The sequence below is a fragment of the Poeciliopsis prolifica genome, unplaced genomic scaffold, assembly GCF_027474105.1.
Source record: "Poeciliopsis prolifica strain line A6 unplaced genomic scaffold, Auburn_PproV2 SCAFFOLD021, whole genome shotgun sequence".
Classification (NCBI taxonomy): Eukaryota; Metazoa; Chordata; class Actinopteri; order Cyprinodontiformes; family Poeciliidae; genus Poeciliopsis; species Poeciliopsis prolifica.
Window position 1 is genome coordinate 2987018 of NW_026562396.1, and position 22578 is coordinate 3009595.

General features: G+C 35.2%; 1 protein-coding gene across 1 annotated transcript in view; it reads right to left on the minus strand.

Moving 5' to 3' along the window:
- Positions 1-22578, minus strand: part of LOC129369604 (protein diaphanous homolog 3-like) — a 147250-nt gene that overhangs the window by 116902 nt on the left and 7770 nt on the right. Inside the window, exons 5-16 of the mRNA XM_055045118.1 lie at positions 19753-19883; positions 13677-13751; positions 13532-13601; positions 10485-10621; positions 10179-10284; positions 6851-6961; positions 6254-6372; positions 5901-6017; positions 2756-2874; positions 2604-2668; positions 2128-2232; positions 349-675 (exon numbers count right to left, since the gene is read on the minus strand). Of these exons, the coding sequence (XP_054901093.1) occupies positions 349-675; positions 2128-2232; positions 2604-2668; positions 2756-2874; positions 5901-6017; positions 6254-6372; positions 6851-6961; positions 10179-10284; positions 10485-10621; positions 13532-13601; positions 13677-13751; positions 19753-19883 (1482 nt within the window). The remainder of the gene's footprint in view (positions 1-348; positions 676-2127; positions 2233-2603; positions 2669-2755; positions 2875-5900; positions 6018-6253; positions 6373-6850; positions 6962-10178; positions 10285-10484; positions 10622-13531; positions 13602-13676; positions 13752-19752; positions 19884-22578) is intronic.

Sequence of the window (22578 nt, forward strand, 5' to 3'; positions counted from 1 at the left end):
GGTGCAAATGTGAGTGTAAATTATGAATTAATATCCAAACCAACACCACTTGTGGTATCAACTAATATTGCTCAAAAGAGAAAGAACATCTGTAGGGGTACCAAGAAGGCCGCTGTGACATCTGATCATCTGTTATTTTCAGTAAAGTCTGGCTTGGCACGGAAGAAAAAAAGATGTTTCTTTTTTGGAAAACATCTGTACTGTTTGGACGCTGCCAAAAACGGCATGAACTAAGTAGATTACAGTAAGTCATTTTTTATAATGTGTGGCCTGGATTTTCTGTTTTGTCTTCAAAAGTTTTGTACACCAAAGTCCAGTAGGATGTGTAAGGATAAAGCAAATTCTAACCTTCGACCAGTTGAGGCGCTTCATTGAACTCTCAGGTTTGAATTCCTTCTTTGCCTTGAGGCCAAAAGGCAGCGTGTGGTGAGTTGGGGAACCAAAACAGGCTGGAAAGGCTGGAGGAGGTGGAGGTGGGACTCCAAACGGAGGAGGCATTCCAGGTGGAGGAGGCATTCCAGGTGGAGGAGGAGGTGGAGGAGGAGGTGGTGGAGGCGGAGGGGGACACGGCACCCCTGATTCAGATCCAGAGCTTGGTGGTACAGATGCAAATGCAGGCGATGGTGATGATATTCCAGCCTTAGCGGATGTCAGACCGGCAGGCACTGATCCAAACTGGGCACAAAATCAACAGAAATGTTAAAACATTCATATATGTAAAGAAATATAAACAAAAAATCTTTTTCACTGAAATCAAAAGTCTGCAGTTTCAAGTTCAAAATCAAAATCTACAAATAACTGATGGGTGTGTCATGTTTTTGTACAGCATCACTAGTAGAGGTCATGTTGCATATTACAAGTTTGGGTGTTTGTGAAAGCCAAACTGTTTTCCTAACTTTATTCTGGAAAAAAATCTTTAGATGTTCATTCATGTATTGCTTTAAAAATGTGTAGTCTACATATGTGAATGTCGAGAAAAGAAAAAAGTCAAAAAGCATACTGTTCCCCACACCCTAGTACATTGAAGAAGGTCAAAACTTTGCTGAATTTCACATTTTTGTTTTTTTTTACACCGTGTTAAACGCTGCAAACAACAGGGAATTCACGTCACTCAAAATAAAATGAGAGGGGGGAAATGAAAGCAGACAAGCCACAGAATATGTTGAGTGTGGAGAGCATGTTCTTATTTGCTGTCTCATAACCAATATTCTCATAACCACTGTGGCAAAGGTGGGTTATGTTAAGCAAAATCCTATTAAACAGTCCTGATTCTGTTCGGAATATAACTACAATGTTTTTTATTTCCCCAAAGTAAAAATTCTAATGTTATTACAGCACCTACAAGCTTTGTAAATTGTATTGCAGAGAGCAAATGGATTATTGATCCGTGTACGGTGCCATTTTTATATTAAAGATGCACTCTAAAGGTCAACCTAGGGCCCTCTCTCTGCCAACGCCTCTGCAGCAAAGGGAAAGCCTCTCGTTCTAGAGTGTTGGAGGAGGTCAAGATGTGGACGGACACATTCAAAGGAACAAAGTGTGCATGTGTGTGTGTGTGTAACCACTGACTAAACATACCATCACCATCTAAACCAAAGTATTATTTGAGTATTCACTCAGTGTTTGCGCTCTCAAATTGAAAAATTATCAAGGAAAAAAGGGAAGTTCTCTTCCGTTCTCTGAGTGTGTAGTTATCTTGCAGTGCCATGGTGTGGGAGTAACTCTCTGGAGTAATTGGGAGGGGGAGGAGTAGGTGGTTGAGGCTGAAGGGGTTGTCAGAATAAATTGCTTTTAGAACAATTTCCTCTTATGGGATAGAGATCGGAGAATTAGAAATGGCCAACATGGAGGACCGGTCAGTGTTCTCATTAGACTTGGTGTCAGCTCGCCAGTAGAGCAGCCTCCATGTCAAACCAAACTGCAGGCTCCAGTGGACAAACCCCCACCACCATCCCCACAGCACAGCCCAAAAATAACAAGGACATCTCATAATAAAAAGAAAGTTGAATTGTATCTCTTATCTAAAATCACAAGGTTTGAACTGCGATTACAACCAGTATCCTCAAACACCTTACATCCTGCAATAACAAAGATTGTGATATGCAACACTCTGTCCACTCTGTATACCTGGGACCTGAAGGCCTGTAACTCTGCTTGGAGTTCAGCGATTTGTTCTTCGCACTTAGCCAGCTGAGCTTGTGCCTCTTGTCTGCTGAGAAACTCTTCATCAAACTAAAATGAAGAACACAGATCAACCGTTAAAAACCTTTAAAACAGAATCAATGCAACAAACCAATCAGATTCTCAATTCTTTAAAAAAGACAATTCTTTAAAGTACTTAAACTTTTTACTAAAATTTTGACAAATTACATTATGATTAACCATTATTTAACAAATGCATGTGGTGGTAAACATTCTCATCACACATACTTTGACACAGCTTGCAACAAAGAAAGTCAATTAAAAACATGTGGTCTTCAAGTGTCAGTCAGAATATATGTAAGAGATGCACACAGCTGAAACTAAAACTTCACGCAAATCTACTACTACAAACCAATTTCAAGTTGATAATTTGCTATGTTATATTTTTTTGTTATACTTGCCTTCTGTGCCAGTTCTAAGGCTCGTTGTTCATACTCATCAACACGAGCTTTGTCCACACACACATCTTCAAAGAAAATAATAGTTCAATTCAGTCAAACTTCTTTGCAGAACAGTTCTCATGGTGATGCACTACCAAAGGTGTTAAACTTGCCCAAAAGGTGGCTGAAGTCCACATCTAGGCGCTTGCGGTAACTGAAGTCGGGGTCAGTGCCACTGCGATGCAGCACAATTTGAGAAATGCATTCATCAATGATTTTAAAGTATTGGGGCCTGAAAGTCAAGATGAGAAAGAAAATCAAGGGAGATAAAAAAAAAGAGCACAATGAACTTAACTACAGGTTGGTTCAGTTGGTAAAATTGTGAAGTCTAACACCACAGTATTGGCTTAAAAACACATTTCAAGAAATATTATTTTTCATTATAAAGCTTCAGATTTTTTTTTTCTTTTGGCTGGTGAGCCAACAACAAAAGAAAAACAAACTAACATTTTTCATTAAAAAAGTGTATTTATGTCTACATATACACATATATATTAATATATATAACCATAATAATGTTTTAATAAAAATGAAACCTGGGAAATACATGATAACCCATCAGAAACTACGAAGCACAAAAATCATATCAAATGACCCCCACAAATAACCAAGGCCAAGCACTAATTTGCATTAGGAAATATTTTATTAAACCGCAGCTGACATGCAGCCCAGGGGGAGATTGAGCAAATTCAAGTGGGTGAGAAACTGTTTGATCTGCTTATTATCTTACAACAATGCCACAGAGAGTCCTAATCTCCTCTACACCAAATCATTAATAAACATTGAGATACTTATAAATAGTGAGCAGCATGAGATATTGGTTTTAACCCATTTCTAAAACAAAACTAAGATTGGAGATGAAACTGAAGAACTGAAGAGTGTGATCCACTATATCAAGGGAATTCAGCCTGAATGCAAAAGAAAAAAATAATAATAATCCCACTTTATTCATAGTACTACTGGAGGTCTTTTATTCAATTACTTCAGTTTTTAAGGTAAGCAAGATCTTTGAATATTGCAAGAAACAGTCTTTTAAATGATTCTATTTGGCTGTTTCTAAGTTATAAAAAAAAGTGTGTTAAATCTGGTTGAACTTTTAGGTTATGCATGGCATAAAATATTATATCTTTACAGTCATCACATCTTCCAGATGAAATAACATGCTGTGATCCAGACTTCTCAATCTTTTGACTCCCCTGATAAGTCATTTGTATGCCATCTCCACCTGAAATGTCAACCTCACCACTGAACAAAACAGCTCACTGGATGCCACAGCAACACCAAAAAACATGACACAGCTAGTATGTGTCATGGGCAGGACTAGCACTACTGTCCTCTTCTGTTGTTGACATTATTCCCAGTATTACACCAAAACACAAATTCTTGATTTTAAACACAGACTTTCAGCATAGTCTGAGCAAATTAATCTTTGAGGTTTTACTTTGCTTTACCAATCCTAAGACCTAAGATTAGCTAATATATTCAAGAACCTAAGCTTCTGGGAATACAAGAAACATATATATATATATACATATATATATATACATATATGTGTATATATATATATATATATAATATATATATATATATATATATATATATATATATATATATATATATATATATATATATATATATATATATATATATATATATATATATATATATGCCATTTAAACATGTATGACCAGAACTCTTGGTCATACATGTTAAAGAAAGTTATATTTCAGACTTTTAAAGATTGCTCCACAATTAAAATTATTTTCATTTATGACCTACATAAACTTAAAGATAAATTTACTAAAAGCTAACATTGCTTATTGCGTCCGTGTATTTTCAATCACTTCCTTACACTTGTGCAAAAACAATTGCTGAATTGTATTCTACTATGTGTATGGTCCACAAATAATCTAACAACCCGATTGGCTTCCTAAAATTTAGATAAAATTAAATAGTTTGTATGTTTTATGCAAAAAGTTAGTACATTACTAACTACATCTTTCACAAAATGCTTTGTTGAAATTACACAGCTAAGTCAGGCTCAGAGTAAAGCATGCAATAATGTTATGCAATGACATTACTGCAAGTTAATGCGATGTTCCGATGAACAGCAAAAGAGAATAAAAATATGTGGAAAAAGGTAATTGTAGAAAAAAGTTTCGGACCTTTCCAAACAAAAGAAAAATGATAGTATTGTTAAAACCTAATTAGTTTTCCAAGACACATAATGTCTTGTTCTCAGGCCAAGAACAATAAAAGGTATTTAGTATAAATTAGAGTTTCACACCACATCAGATCCCTTTGTCAATGATAGCTGATAGCACACAAGAGAAGAATGAGCAAAAGGTGAGTTAATAGTAGCTCATTTTAAATCAGCATTCAAAAATAAAATTGAAAAAGCATGTTTTGATAATTTTGTGAAATTAATGTAAAATCAGTGTGACTAAGTGGATACTTTTATGTTGACCACGTGGATTAGTAAACAATGTAAATTTTATTTGATAGCTGTAATTACTTATTTGTTCAGCAATTTTATCAAAATTGTCCAGCCTAGCTGGGAGAAGCATCTAAACTGTTCAATTATTTATCAGCTGCAACAAAGTACAGTGAGAGGCATGAATATATATGCTGTGTCCTTTGCTTGGGTTTTAGCTGAAAAATTTATCCCGACAGAGGAAAAGACCGCAAATGTATAATGTCTGGGTGTGGAAAATGGCAGGTAATACATTTTATACCTCTGAGAACAAAAGCTCCACCTTTTGATCAGCCTAAGGTTCAAGTCAAACCCAGCCTTTAGTGGACCAACATAAAATAAGCCTTTGAAATTTTTCCTCTAATAAGAGATGAGAAATGCACCAGAGCCCTTGCTGCTGTAGATGGCTTGGAGATGAAAGAGAAAGCATTCTCTTTGTTAGCCAAAGTCATCGAGAGAGCTCAAGACAGAGGGAGTTGGACCCCCACAAAACCAGATCTTTTAACCAGGATGCAATATTAACGGCGCTCAAATCTACTCAAATCATTGCTTTCATTTGATGCCGGGTAAAATGAGAAGAAAATACTCCAAATCTATATTACCCTTCATAACAATCAAATTGTATAAATACATAAAATTCCTTATTGAATGAAGAGTTAGGATTTTTATAGCAAATTTATTTTTTAATCACTAAAACGTAAGGATATGAGAAAGTTGAAAGTGATAGAAACAAAACAAAAAATATCGAATTCAGACTGAATGTCAGTGGTTGATGTAGTTTTTACCTGATCAAGTGATCATTGCGAATGAGCATCAGGTGCTGCAGGATGGAGAGGAAATAGGGCTCTGCACTGCTGTCCTTCACCATGCTCAACACAATACTGAATACATCTCCCGCATCAGTACAGAGAGTCAAGGACTTGTAGATTAATGAAAACAGTGCATATTCACATGAAAAAACTGGAGAAACAGATGAAATAAGAAAAAAAATAATAAAAAAATTCTGGATTATTGTTTTGGCTCAGCAAATTTGATCTCTTCCTCCAGATAGGTTAGCTTGGAATTCATCAAATTAACACAAGCAGACATGAAATCAAATATGAGTTGCATGTTTTCTGTTCAGTTTCAACAAGGATATTCTATTTCACTCCTGATGTCTTCCAATCTATGAGAGAATTCCATCATGTCCTCTTCCTTATGCTCTTCAAAAACCTTCAGCTGAATGTCCAGAGCCTCACTCCTGATGGTCATTAGTTGCTAAAGAATAAATTAATAAATGAAACAGACATAAGGAAGAAAAAAACTTTGCATATGAAATAAATTTGATTAAAAAAAAAAAAAAAAAGAATTTTTGTATTTATATTAAAAGCAAAAATGTAAACTCTATAAAGACAATAAGCACCATTGTTCAAACTAATATGGAAGTTTTATTTCTAACTTTTCACTTTAATTCATTTTCTTCCATGGAAGCAGCAGAACAATCGTTTACAAGAGATAAACATGTTTGGTATATCGCGTAAATCCAGCAGAAAGATTATTAGCTGAGACACTAGACACTTTATTGGTTTCTGCACATACTGAGGACGTACAAACTCTCCTCGATGTTTAATAAATTATTTGCCGGAGCAAATCAACAATATTTCACAGAAGTGGATACCTCATTTAAATATTAATACAAGGTGAGAGTTTATAGTGTCTGTATGTGTGTACGTGTTCTGGGTCATGTTTTACTTACCGGCAATATCTCTTTGAGGCCACAACGCATAAACTCATTTCTAATATGAAGCCTGAAGTCCAGCTCATCAGGAGATGTTACTAGGGCATTGATGAGCTGCATGCATGCCACCTGCAACAAACAACAAAGGTACAAAGACAGAGAGAGAGTGAAAAGTGGGAGAGAGAACCAAAGAATGAGATGACAAATTTCTTCTATGAGCAGTTGATAAAAAGCACGCTGGCATGCATTTGAAATGAGCCATGTCCCTTGGAAGCAGAAGACCATAACTAATGCATGTCTATTTTTTCCAGTCACCCAGTGGGGTGGTGGTTTTAATATTAATGTAACAACTGTAGACCCATAGACTGAAATTAACTAGCAGTCAATATAAGGGCAAATGGGCTATTTAGGACAGAATTTCTGAATTCCCTCCGAGTTTGGTTTACTAAACAGTGACTGCAACACCAGCTGGCAAGCAAAACACAAACAGAAAAATCAATTATTGACCACAAGAAGAAATTCACTCATGTGTGAAAAGAGAGTATAGCATTACTATACATTGAGGGGCTTAAGGATCAGTGTCAGCTTGATTGTTACTTAGTTTTGAGGGCATTTATCTTAAGAGAGTAAGAAGAGTTTAATATTGTGCTAAAAGTAAGATTACAAAATAATTGTCTTATCTAACATAGCTTTAGAAGTATTGATACCTTGAGAGGTTTTCTTTATATCATTCCCTGCGATAGTTCAAATGCAACTGGACCCCCAAAAGCCCATATAATTCAGTGGTATCCAGGTGTGGAGGAATAGCCCTCCAGATACAGAGCTATAGATATTTTATAAGGGGTTCAATATGAGAGAGTATAAGTGAAAGGCCAATAAAGAAAATGTGTGAGGAGCTTTCTAATGTCTGACACAAGGTTGCAATGTGCAAAACCTTCCAGTTATTGGCAACATTCAAACATGTCCAACAATCCTTAAAAACATATTGAACGTTTACAGCAGTAGCGCAGTCTTGCAATGAAAACAATGGTAAGGTAGGATCAAAATAATTTCCACACATCACTGTAGGGGAACTGTGTAAACAAGTTGCATCTTTGGGTCACCAATTAATTATAAGAAATATTATAAGACAACCTTGTTGTTTGGGAGGTATACTAAGAATAAACATTTTGTGTCCTACCACACAAATGCAAATATGTAGTATTTATTTATTTTTTTTTTTTACTATTGCTAGAAATGTAACTGGAACTGTACTTACTTAGCCTGATAAAAATCAGCCCCTAGACCTATGCTTTGCTTCGTATAGCGGGTCGGGACTTTTGCTATTGAGGAATGATTGCTTGCTGGGGGCGTGTAATGCACCAGCTCAATAAACCTTACTGGAAATTATGTGTGCTGTAAACAACCACATAGGTAGTAAGGGCCATTTCATCTTTACCTCCAATAAAATCTCTGAGACATTCTTCTAAGACTGAATAGCTTCAGTCACTTCCTTCTCTGCTATTGCCAAATAACCACCATAGGCAAACTGGCACAAAAAGTAGACATCACAACTCCTCGTTCTTTTTGTTGATAGGCTCGGTTGAAATTTTAACAGAGAAATCCAGCTTAATGGGAGAAATTCCAGACTGAGCACTGAATCAAGCTAAATTATGTAGGAAGGCAATAGTCAGTTTACTGATCACTGTCTTATAGCGCAAAGTTGAGGCTTTCTGTAACAAACACCGTTTGGTCAAGCATAAAACCACACAATCCTTTTTGAAGAAAAAAGAAGACAAAATAACACCCAATCTTTTTAATGGTTGAATGGTTGTCACTGGTTCTTCCAGTTGGATCTACAGAAAGGTTCAGCTATAAAACAAACATGTGCAGAGGCTGCATCTTGAAGACACACCATATGTAGAGGCTGTAGGCCTTGGTCATTTTCTGCATGTCTTCTCCTTCCATTTCCTTTATATATTCCAAATATATTGCATCTCAGTTCGTAGTCCTAAGTCCTATAGATAACCTACAGAGTAAGTTAAAGACGACACTGAAGAAGCAACCGAGAACTCTGGAGATGCCTCATTTCCACTGAGCAGTACGACTAAAGTTGGTGCTGAATGCTATTTTGTCTATTTCCATTATAAAAGCGTACCATAAAACCAACCTGTACCACAACACCCATAGTGTAGATAACAGTGGTGCAATACTATTAGGACTGAGTTTATAGTTAAAATTAGAAATTATGTTGCAATTTATCTTTCACTTTAATGAGCTGGCATTAATTTGTATCCAAGAACTAATTATTTAACAATAAAACAAGTTTTCAAAAAACAAAAAAAAGCCCCAGTGTGTTTTTGTGTTTATGCATGCTTTCAGTTCCCCTAAGTTACATCGCTAAGCTACTGATTAAAAATTCAAACATCATATTTACAAAATGTGTTTCCACATTCTTGTTACAAACCAGTGCTGTCCTATTTACAACAACTCATAATCAATATTTAAAGTGTCTCCATCAGCAGGGAGATGGTAGGTTGTTGTGCATAAATCAGAAGAATATCTTGTGCTGTTTACTTTGTCAATTTCTGCCTTTATAATCTTATGTCTGGTTTACTTTCAAAAGATAAAATCAAATTTGGACTCATTAACTATATTTTAATCAACTGATATCTATCTGAGCGTCAGTCCAGAGAAAGTGTGTGCAAAGGGAGCAGATGGAAAGGAAAGTGCTTCACACTGATATGGACTCTTTGTGACGTACTTGCTGACTGGATGTAATTTGTGGCCATGATGTGAAGTTTCAACAAACATTGAGGACATACTATTTATGATTGCGGTGATGATAATAACAGACTGACAAATAACAAACATCATAGATGAATTTGTGGGCCGGCTTCTAATTTCTGTCCCATCTGTGCCTAAACTGATGATTAAATTGGTCATTTATGCTCAATAGAAACATCTGGTCCTTAATATCTATGTGCATACGATGTGTTTTAAGCATTATGATGTTGCAAGGATAAACTGAGAAATTCTTTTATCATTCCTGCTCTACATCTCAAGCATTATGAACAAGTCTTTGACAAGTTTTGACAAAAAAAAAAACAACTAAATGTAATTGCTACTCAGCAATATTGTCAGTTATACAATATCTGTGGAGGTCAAAATGAATCAACTTATATGGTCAAATCTAAGGGACGTCTTTATGAAGTGAATGTTTTAACCCTCCTGTGATCTTAAGAGATGGGGTCATTTAGATCTACAATTCCTGTTCAGCAATAGTTTAACTATATCTGTGAATTACAATGTAATTCACTTAGTTTGGACCATAAAGAAGTGTAAAACAAAAGAACACTGAACTCACTTGAAGTTGAATGGAGCGATCTCGCAGTCCCTGCACAACTGGACTGAACCGCTCAATGGCTCGCCACTCCCCTGCTGTTGTGATGGCCTCAAGAACCTTCTCCAACCTGTGGAAGAGCATGAAATTTATTTGAGATAAATTACTTTTAATTTATTATCATCACAAAAAAGAAAATGACTATAAACTAATTAATTAATTTAGGAACAACCTAAGGCAAAGGACAGTTGTATTAAGAAATAGGTGTTATGTTTTTGGGAAACAAAACAAAAGTTAGTCTGGTTGATGAATAAAATAAAACCAACATACGTGTTCTCTTCGCCAACAATGCAGATGGCTGATAACAGCTTTACAACATCGGTCATCATGGCAGACTGGCTGGGGTCGATGGCTCTTGCTAGTAAGGCAAGGCTTTTCTCCTCCCCCAGAATTCGATCCAAGCCATACTGCAACAAAAACGGTAGATTGCTCAGTTATATTGCAATCTGGCTAGGAGGCAAAAAGAACAATGTGCTATCTCAATTGTTAGAAGATAAAAATGAAAATATAAGGATGTAACATTATTCCATAGTTTCCATGAAGCCATTTTTTTTTTCCCGCATGACAAAATGTGTGACAGACGAAATGCCATATTTAAAGAGAACAGTCATCCTAGCCATCTGTAATGTTTTATCCAGGATGTGAGTGCTGATTAAAGGTCTGGCTCAATGCAGTAATTATGGCAATGAAATGCCAGTAGAAAATGCTGTTGAACTGAAAAATCATTATTTGTAAAGTGCTTTTGCACCATTGTGTTTTTTAAAGTTATTTAGACCTTAGTAGAAAATCTAGTTTTTATGTCAAAGCTGGAAGTACTGTATACTCAGGTAGTCAGTTGACCTGCAATTGGTCAGGTTGACCTGGACCTGACCAACTGCATCAACCCCAGATCATGCTTGTACTCGGCATCACTGAAGGGAGACACATCACTGATGCGCTCATCATTCTCGAAGAGGGTAAATCTGGACTAATAAGATCGCATGCCCTTCTTTGACTACTCCAGACTCCAATTTTTCTACTACTTTGCAAGTTAAAGCCTTTTTCTTCTGCTAGCCTCACTTATTAATGGTTTTCTTATAGCTACACAACTTTTAAGTCTCAGTTTCTTGATTTCCTTTTGCATTCTTCATGTGAAAATACCTTTGATGTTTCCATTATGCATAGCTTTGAGTTCTTCTGTTGTTTCCTCCATTTGATTTTAGCAAATGTTTAAGTGTTTGTCGAACCTGGTCATCCATGATTTTTTTTTTCCTTGAAGACATTGGCTCCCCACCTTTCTTTTGGTTTTTAATAATACATTGGACAGTTCCTAACCCATGTTTTAGTAATGTCAGCAATCTCCTCAGATGTCCCCTCTGCATGTTTGATGCCAATAAGCTGACTCTTCTAAAACAGACTAAAATCTTTTAGGCGAACAAAAGTTGTGTGTCAACATGCTTGATTAAAAAATAAGAGGCTACTCATCGCATCACTTGGGGATAAGTAACTTGCTGCCATAAAGATAACCCCCGATGCAGTGATTATCCAATGAAAGGCTTGTATCCATTTATTTTGTTACATCCAGCTGGGAACATTTTTGCCCATGTAATGTATTTGTGCAATAAACTGTACATGAGTTTTGTAACTTTAGAAGAAAAGTAAATGACAAAAAATAATGGCACAGAAATTAAACAGATTTAGCAGTCATTCTAATTTGTCATTTTGCTAGTAGGTTGCTGCAAATCACTGTACCATGTATGAACCACAACAACTCTAGTATTAACTTAGTCCTTTAATCCAGGAACTGTCTGCAATTCTTGACTTTCAAGACCCAAAATGAATTGTAAAACTAAATTATCCTTCTGTTGCTCTGAAAGCGCAAAATAGTCAAAGCTGTTTGATATGCCATATTTTAAATACATAGTACAGAAAGGAAATTATAATTTGTGAAAAAATGTCTTAAACTAGCTTTAAAAAATAAATAAATATGTTGGACTCTTCAAAGCACAATGTTATAATGTAACTTTTAGAACATTATTATAAAACTGCTTAGGAAAACAGAACATTTGCAAAAAATGGGAATTGACAGACGAAGCAAGAAGAAAAAAAAAACAGGTTCAACCGACAGCTGGTCGAGAACACCTGTCTTCTTGGCATAGCGGGTACCTGCTGTCCCAAGATGCCTCTCCAGCCCAGGAAAGGTCTGGGCTTACAGAAAGGCCTACGGGTAAATGCTGGTGTCTGGCGCCTGTTGAGACGCAGGATTACAAGAGACCCTACAGCAGAATTTATGCCAGAGGGGTTGTCTATCTGTCTCTTCTGGCTTTTAGCGTCATATGAGGATTATTTTTTTTCTATGTAGTAACTTATCAACTAACAGCAGAGAAAAACAGGCTTTATAAAATAGTGTTCACAATAGAATACTGTGGCTGATTCAATATGACACTCAAGGGATTATATTCTGCATCTTTTTAAAAAAAATTTAAAACTAAGACATATTTATTTTTTTTAAATCAATTGTATAGCTTTTATACTTTCATTGAGATCTTAAATGAAGCAATTCAACCAAAAATCATTAGTTTTGATACAATGAATAATATATAAATAATTAGTAAACTTTGTACACACATAAAATAAATAATTTAATATCTACCAGTAACAAAATATGTTTCACTCATCTAAAATGTAATAAAACCAGACATAAGTTATTATATTAATGTAGCTTTGATAAAAATAAAAAATAAAAATAAAAACTTTAAAGTGTAATAGTTTCAGTTTCTTTACTCTCACAGTTTGCTCATCAAAAACAGGCACATTAAACACACATCATATTCAATAACTCAAGAAACACTTATTGTATAGATTTTCTATTTAGAACATTATTATTTTAGATATGCAAATTCTTAATCTAACACATGCATAAATATAATTTGATTACTGTGATGGGCATTTGGTAGACAGATAACTTAGTGAAAAAATGTCAGTCTGGCCCTTGAGGGCTGGTATTTTGCAATGTCACAAGTCCACCACACATGAATCAAATGACTGAATTAACGTCTCATGCTTTCAAATACTCTAATCCAAGTAATGTGACAGAGTTATGATGACATACAGACACATCTAAAGTTGTGGAACAGTGGGATCCATGCCTGAAGTTTGACATAGTGGAATGGGCTACAGTCCAAGAGAACATGGTAACAAGTTCATGAGTTTGATAGTCACTGGTAAAATGTTATTACCTTAACTTTGAACCATTTCATTGCAGTATTAGCAATTTATTAAATTATTTGTAGCTTCAAGAGGAAAGGGGGGAAAAATTGACATAAAATAGACAATACCTTATTGTTCATGAAGGCTTTGAGACACTGGACAATTTTATGTTGGTTTTTTTTGTCAATCTTCTCCGGCCTGTGGACATGACACAATAAAGATGAGGATATATAGCCCACTACAGAAAAAAAAATGAACTGAATATAAACTTACTGTTTCTTGAAAAGCAACCTCTCCAAAATGTCCAGCAGTAGTCCAAGGCCCTCATGCCCAAAGCTCTGCACCCAACTGGAAAAGAATACAATAAATCAATACCACAACAGCTTGAGACTGACATCTGACAAGAGCAATTTCATACTCATCAACCACCGTGCAAAGTTTTTAGACACAAAAACAAGCAGAAATCCAAACTCTGTGCTGAGAAGAAAGGCAGCAGTTATAAATGTTGCAGTTCTTGCCTGAGAAAAAAAAAAGACTTCACTAAATCAGTTCAGACAGGGGAAAACAACAAAGCAAAGGCACATTGAAGGAGTCCAGAACTCTATGATGCAACAAAAATATTTTTTCATGAAATAAAATAGTCTTAACAATATTTTAAAACAATCATTGAATCTTTCTTCAGAGTGTAAAATTAATTTTGCACAAAAGTGGTTTTACAAAAACTGCAATTTCTCCAAAACCAATAAAAGACTTGATAGAAACTGGTGATCAAGACTGTCCAGAGGTAATGCATCATAAAAAATCCACTGACCATTCCCTTAAATGGGTTCATATTCAAGTCCTAACATCAGCTCGACAGGCAAATATTAGATAGATAATCAGTTCAGCTGCCTGCTTCGGGAGCCAGATTAATTTTTATTTTGAGACAGCCAACTTGGTACTTCTTGCAAGCAAGGTGAAAGAGTAGTGACCTTTTTAAAACATTCATACAGGTACCAGCCAATACCTAGTTAATGGTGATCCTAATAGTGATAATATGCAGTGAAAGCAGTTTTGGGCAAAGGAACGATTTCAATTCTTATAGAAGGTATAGAAGGTATCCTTTGACAATTGTTAGACAAGCCTCTCCCTCAAAAAATTATGCACCTAATTAGCTGTATGAAGGCTGACTTTGTGCTTCACATTCTTTGAACTTATGGACACATCTTAGAGAAAATGAAAGTTTAATGAGTAATACCTTTTATTAAAGAATAATACTGAAAGAATAGAACTAACATCTAATATAGATGTATTTTTCTTGCTGAAAGCTATATCTGTCAGAGACAAAATGTATCTAAGAATAAACACTGTAGTTAGGAAAGACAATAAAACTAAATCTAAGGTTGGTTTATTTTCTCCAGCTTTTCTCTTCAGGAATCTCAGACATATTTTCTTAAGTTAGAAATGTACTAAACCATTTTGCTAAATACTATGAACCACTGACTCGATTTTGTCTCCAACATTAAAATCATATTGACTTTTTAATCATTTAATTTGATTTCCAAAATAGTGTATTTCAGGCAGACAAAAGCAGCAAAAACTTTCCAGATTTTAGTATGATATTTATAACCAAAGTATTACATTCAGAATGTGAAAATGGAAATAAATAAAAAGCATTTTAGTGCCTGCACCTCCTTCAAATAAACCTGGATATAAGCTTTGAACATTAGCATTCACTCATGATCATTTAATTAAGCAGCCAGCACAGCATGCTTTCAAGCATCAAATCAACAAAATTCTCAAGGTAGAAAGATGGAAAGAGAAGCTGTAATTTGAACTGAATTTCTTGAGATGAGAAAAACGGTATGGTGTGCCCATGAGGTACATCTGTCTGTTTCTTGTTGCTGTATCGTTTCACCTATATTAATGGAAATGTGATTTTAAAATTCTGAGCTGAAACAGATGATGAAACACTATTGTTTAAAAATATTTGTTGCAACAACAGGATTCCAGTGGTAAACTTTATCAAGTAGCTTAGGTGTGCTAAAGACATAAATTGTATATAAATTCTTTAATCGTCCTTTAAGAATTTGAGGCAACTTATGAGTCAGAGTTCTGAATAAGGTAAATTGTTCTGAATAAAGTAAATTGTATTCCTTTTTTAGAAAAACAAGATAAAGAGAATTTGAGATTTGAGCAACTTTGATATATTTTTTGAGTGAGAGTGAGAATGAATGTGTTACAGGGTCAGAACTAAAAAGGAGGGAAGAGGTAGACAAAACCTGTCACAGCCTTGATGAAGATTGTGAAACCTGCTGCCAAGGAATCTGAGGAATGGGACTTTCATGTTAAAGAAGAAAAAAAAAAAAATCAATTCAGCTTTCACTCTTGAACGTGTCATGGTCCAGGCCATTCTGGTTATAGAGTACACAGGGTCTTGACAACAACTTCATTGAAATGCATAGTTCAGGGGCAATTGCATGTTAGTTTTTCATCATCTGTAGGTGAGGTATACGGCAAAAGAAAATAATCCGATGATGTATGGAAGGAATTATTGCTGCGGAAACCAACAAGCCTACACCATCAGGATCTGCTGCTATAAATTTTAAATTTGCCTTGAAACACATTAGAGGAAAGTGGAAGGGATCGAGGTGACAAATCGGCTTTCAAAAGCTTTTTGAAGTTTTAAGCCGTTAGACATTTTGAAAATCCTGGAGGTCAGAAACTGGCAATGTAATAGCTTTCTGCCATGTCCTGAGAAAAGATTTCAGTAGCAAGAACAATTGTGCAGAGTCCATTTATAAGAGGAGGGTGTCTCTTCTTTCTCTATAGGAGGTCAAAGAGGGCTGGGACAAGACAAAGCAGGTTTTCAGAACCTGCAAACTGTGCAATTTTATTCCATGTGTAAGAGGAGTTATAAACAAAAATTAAAAATCAAACAGGATTTTTCTAAGCAGATGCTGAGATGATACTTCAGCCATTTGAATCAGCAGGGTGGGGTTGCAAATACATTGAGAACTTGCAGGAACATGATCCTAAAAGACTGGAGTTGGTGTACATTATACTAAAGTTCACAATAGTTTATACATATTTAATGTGGCAAATGCCAGTGCAGCAGATATGAACCCATGCAAGTAGATTATCTGTTAGACAGCTCAGAAAAAAATCCATCAACAGTCATTACAGTCTATCCAATATGGTTTTGCTCGTTATTTCCAACTAAGGACATCGACCAAACACGAACGGCAGCCAAAGAGACTTTCAGAATTATTCACAGGTGACCAATTTAGGGATAAAACACAACTAAATCTGTCTGATGTCTTCCTGCCTGTTAATCCTTGAGCAATTAGATGTTTTTTTATTTGTCATACAGCCTGTCTAAACAACTAAAGTATTTTAGATTCAGTTTGCTAATCTAACATACTCTGCCAGCCCTTGGGTTTCATTAGTTCCTAGCATCTGGCAGCCCTCCCACATCCCCAATGAGAAAACTTCAATTACATTTTCTCCCTGAAAGTCCTCGGTCTGGAGCCATATTGAGCACAGCTCATCACAGTGCTGTGAAAATACATTGCTGACATTGGGTTGTTCACACAGTCACTTAGCAGGACAAAGAGGAGAAACAGAATTTATATTATCTCATTCCAAATTGAGGTTTGCTGTAGATGCTTTAACACCAAAATAATTTTGCAAGTAAACCTTCCTGAAGAGGTCTGATTTAGAACAGTGTCGTTCATTGCCAAATTACAAAAAATCTAATTTCTGTCCAAAGTCTTTCCCTTCATTCTTAGTCCAAACACAATGCTTTGCATGTTCAGTGCAAGGATGTGGGCTGTCCCACTTCCTTATTTAGTGTGTAGGAAAAGAAAAGTAGAACAGTTATTGAGTCAGTAAGAAAATAATTGTTTCGGAAAATTTGGAAACAAAGGGAAAAAGTTGCACTTACAGTAACTTCACAAATGGAACAATAATTTTTTGTTATATCCAGCTTCAGGGGTTCAAATGTGTCCCATAATTTGAACATTTTGTATAATTATACAAGCATAAAAGTGAGATAAAGCAGGAGGCTAAAGTTAAAGCAATGTTAAAAACCTAAAACAAAAGATGAAATATTTCCACAGGATATGTAACAAATGTTGAAATGAAAAGTTCTCTTGAAAAATACCTTCCGCATAGGAAGCATGACTCATTATTTGAAGTTCATGGCAGTGTGAGGCAGAAACGGCATCCAAGGTTTTGTTTTTTAGTATGATGCAAGTAAGAAACAAGAGTGTTTACCTTTGTGGAAGCTAAGCTAAAAATAAATGACTGTGGAGCCTTAAACATGAAGGTCAGTTATAATACAGTATCAAAAACCAATTTCCACTTTTTTGTCAGATCCATTTATCAAATCCATTTTATACAATTACATTGTGTGGCCTTGCTGAACCTATAAGTTAAAGCACTGGCCGCTTTTTATGAAAAGGGACATAGAACTGAAGATGCTGTGGTAACGCATAAAAGAGTCAGACAAGTGCCAGAATTATGAAATTAACTTTAGGATGGTCTGTTCTACCAGAGAGATCCAGATGGGAAAATATTTCCTCTTGCCTCCTCTTGCAGGCTACACACACTGCACTGAGGAAATGCTCGGGAGCTGTTTGCATCATTGCCAAGAAAGTGACACTGATCAGTATCCAAAAACTGCAGCAGAAAAAAGGTTTTACTTCCAAATCAATCCAGCAACTCAGGACTTTAATGGCGCTATTAGAAGGCGAGAGGTTGATGCCGTTTCTAGCCAAGCCAGATTTATGATCTAGTCCATACTTTTGTCATTAGGCTTGAGTCTGACAGTCTGATCAGTGGACCCTTCATCAAACACCAGAGCTTACCGGCCACATTTCTCCTGACAGTCACTTTTACTGAAACTACTGCAACATAAAAAAGAAAGAAGACATTTAGAAATATCTATCCACTAAACTGAAAGACTCTAAACAAAGACTGGAAAGGCTTAAAAATAACTTCAAAAAAAAAAAAAAACCTAACAGCATGTTGCTGTGTTAGTTTTATGTGACACAATTACAGCTTGGTATTTTTATATGTTGGTTTTACTGAAGAATATTGTTTGAGTTAAGCAGCATGCTCATATTAAGTAGAAATCCCATTATTATTCATGACAATTTCAGATATAGATTTAAAGTAATCTTGTAATTTTACCAACATGTTTCTCCTGAAAGGAAGTAATATTAATGTTTTGAATTGGCCCAGTCAGCGGGCCAACTTGTATCCAGCACAAAATCTGTGGAGGGACCCAAACACTGAAGTGATTGCGAGCTCAGCCTCAAGGACTTGGAGCTCATTTCAAAAGATAAATTGTTGAAAAGTTACTGGAAACAAGCAACAAGCCTGTCACTAATCATAAGTGTTTATTTGCTGAAATGCCATTAAAGACTCTTCACTGTAATTATTGAAAATAGTGTAAAATACTTTGGACATTTTGTTAAAATGTAAACAAAAACTAAGAAGGATTGTATTGTAAAGGTTTTACATTTCGTAATCTCCCAGGTGTCTAAACTAATTTGGGCCTAAATGTTTCAGTTTGCTGAGACCATAGGATCAAATTAGAAACAATTTGAAGGTTTACCTGCAAACTAAAAAACAACATTGTTGGAAACATTTCAGAAATTGGAGCAATTTTATTATGTAATCTGATCTTTTTAACACTGAATAGATTTTGAACCCGTTAAACTAAACTGTTTATTAAGTTTACCTTAATCATTCATGTGCACACTCAGGATTGCCAAACTAAATATGTGAAAGTCACTTTACTTTCACTTACACAAGCAGCCAGCTCTTTTAAATGCTACTTCACTTTTGATGAAGGAAAATTAGACATTTTGTGTCAAAGAATAGGACCTCTTAATGCCTAATATGCTGCATTAGAAAGCAGGCCCTTTTATTATAGTCACTTTAACAAAGAGAGAAAAAAAACAGCTCATATACATTAAACTAAGTTTTTAAGTAATACAGTTCATCTATGCATGTCATAATTAAGATTGCAAAAGTTAATGTGAAATGCTAGAAAGGAAAGAGGAAAGATCCACAAACGTCGATTACAGCAAAAAGCATAGTGACCAACTCTCCCACTAACAGTTCAGGTCCCTTATTCAAGTTCATTAAGATCTGTTTGAACTGAAAGACCTTAAAGCAGTTCAAAGAGTTCCAATTTAAACATTTGAATAAATTTCAACAAAGTACTAAAATATAAAGGCAAAATCTAAATTAAAGCACATTTTAAAATATATAACTACAAAACAGGCAACATGCATAGCGACTAAACTCAAGAGGGGACTTTAGTAACCATTATTAGACCCTAATATCTTATCTGTACCTCACAGGGTTGCTTGTCAGGGACACTCGCAATGAGTCCAGACAGGCAAACAGACGTTCGTCCATCACTCCTGACTTCAGCTCACTGAGGAATTCCTGTGGAGATATCTGATGGCTTTTCTTCAGGCTTCCCTGAAAAATTGAAGAAAGAAAAAGGAAAAAAAATCCCTTATACATCTACTTAAATTTTGAGTGAAACATAATAAAACCAACATTAATTGGTCCTTGTATGGGTATGGCCAGCCAGTGGGCAGGCCTGGTGGGTAAGAATTTGGCACCACAGTTCAACCCATGATATTAGAGTGAGATCCTTTACCACCCAATGGCAACGGCAGTATGCACAAAACATATGGCACATGGAACAGACGGGCAAACACGAGTGGGACATGTTCCACATATCTGCAACATTATGAGCTAATGTTTATGTTAATCTGAGTATGATTAGGATTTTCTGGTTGGTTCATGGAGATATTACTGTTTAGGTAATTAGCCTAGTGTTTATTTTGTATTTCATTTGAAAGGTTACACAAAGTTTTGCCAATATATTTTTGCTAAATGAAAAGCCAGTTTACTGCCTCCCATCTAAAAAACAATAAAAATAAATAAGCCATAGCAGCCCCTAGGAATATTCCTCTAGAGCCGGATGTGGATAAGGCATAATGCATTTATCAACATTGATCAAACAAGATTGGTGATAAAAGATATTGTGTATGTAAAACTTCAGAAAGCTGCATTTCTACTCTACTTATGTGATTTCCATTCCTTTATTTAAATATTTATTTTTAATTTTCTATACAAGAGTAGCAATAAAAGTGCTCAGCAAAGATATAAATGGATTGGCATTTATATCTTTACTGAGCACTTTTATAATGATTTTGCAATCATCAGAGAAAATAAAAGCTTAAACAAGACTTTGATCAACAGACAACACTTCTTATGATTATATGGTTCTGTATAAGCTTTCCCCCCCTCTAAAACAACCATAAATCATTCAAGTTTGACTTTTTTAAATGTCAAAACATGCCTTTGAAGAAAGCAAAAAGAAGAGACAAAAGAATCTATATCAAGAAACAAGAACTTGTTTTAATTTTGAAATAAGGAAGCAACTTCAAAAGTTCCCAAAATATCATTTGGTTCACTTTAAAGGATATCTGCTTGGCATCCCTTCACAGGAGCGTCCTCTGACCTGCCCTGCTGTGGGAGCGCAGGGTAACTTCCACTGCAAATAATAAATTTCTCAGTGTGTTTTGCCTGTGTGGAGAATGCTCGGGGCCCAGTTGACAGAAAGAACAATGGATCAACACATCTACTTTAACCACCCAAACTAAACCCCAAGACAAAAGGTCTTTAGGATGAACTTGTGCTCATAACATGCACTCACACTTAATAGTGCACAAATAAGTACTTTAAATTGTAAGTATACATTTAGTTTTCATAAAAAAAAATAAAAAAAACAAAGCAATTGACAATATATATCCAAAAATGCTTTAAAAACATAAGACTATCGAAGACCATGTTTTCATTGGCCTCAAGTAGAAATTCCACCAGAGCTTCAAGTGAGTGTGTCAGTGATATTTCAAGGCTCTTTGAATTAACTTTTTAAAAACAGCAAGCAGGAAGACTTGAAAATTTCACATGTGCCACAATGTGGATTTTTTTCCTCCACTGGAGACTATGGGCTTTCTTCATGATCCCCTTACAATAACATCATTGTTCAGAGATCTTCTGACATTGACCATAAAATAAACCTTGTAGCATTTCATTTGTTCTTTTTGTTTGTTTTTTTGCTGTTATGATTGATTTTTTTTCATACAAAATAAATGTTCAGTAACTAGATTTTTTACCTTTCCTTCATATAAAGATAAACATATTTTCAAGTTTATAAAATAAAACATCTGGCATAATTCCAAATACGCCTGAAAAGAGAAATGCACACAGTCTTTGCATAGTAAAGACTATGTAACAGATTGTGTTGACCTACATTTGCAAGGTAGATGAAAACTCTCTTTGACGGATATGCAGAAGTTTTAGTGGTAAGGCAATGTGCTAAATATCTATTTCCCTTCATTACCTCTTCAAGAGGTGAAAAATCTTTTAGGCACGTATTTTTTTGCGAAGTTGCATGCATGTTCCCTCGTGAACTGAAAGTTTGTTTACTTAAACAGAATAAAAATATTGACAAGTTTCATTTTTTTGTATCTATTTTTATGCCCTTAAAGAAGGGTAAACATTTTGCAACAGACAAAATTGTTACTTGCATCGTATTAAATGGTAGTACAGCATTCCTGAAATATTAATTAATGGTATTAATCACATTAATCATAATAAGATCATGAAGACTAACCTTAAACCAGTTAGTATACTGCAACATAAAACAAAATTAGTGAAGTGAGATATTTTAAATATGGTATAATCAAAATCAATGTTTGTCTTCATACTGGTTTCTTTTTAAACCAATATTGGGCGGATTCTTGGAGGGTAAATAAGAATACATCCTACAATCTACACTAAATTATGCCAGTTAAGATGATTTTACTGGGATGGAAAATAAGATGTATGCATTTCAAAGTAGCAGCATTACTACTTTGAAAAGCACTGCTACCTTTTCCAAAAGATTTTTCTGTGTTTCAGGAAAATATTTTGTACTCCAGCTTTCACTTCCCTGAAGCACAACATGAAGCAAGGGTTGGTCTGATGGTCTCCAAATAAACACCCCATGAAGTTTAATCTACAGAGTAATTACTTTTTTTTTTTTTTGCATGAATCAGTAAAGTTATGAAAATGTGCGTGCATTCTTTTTCCTAACAATTTAAAAATAAGAACACCA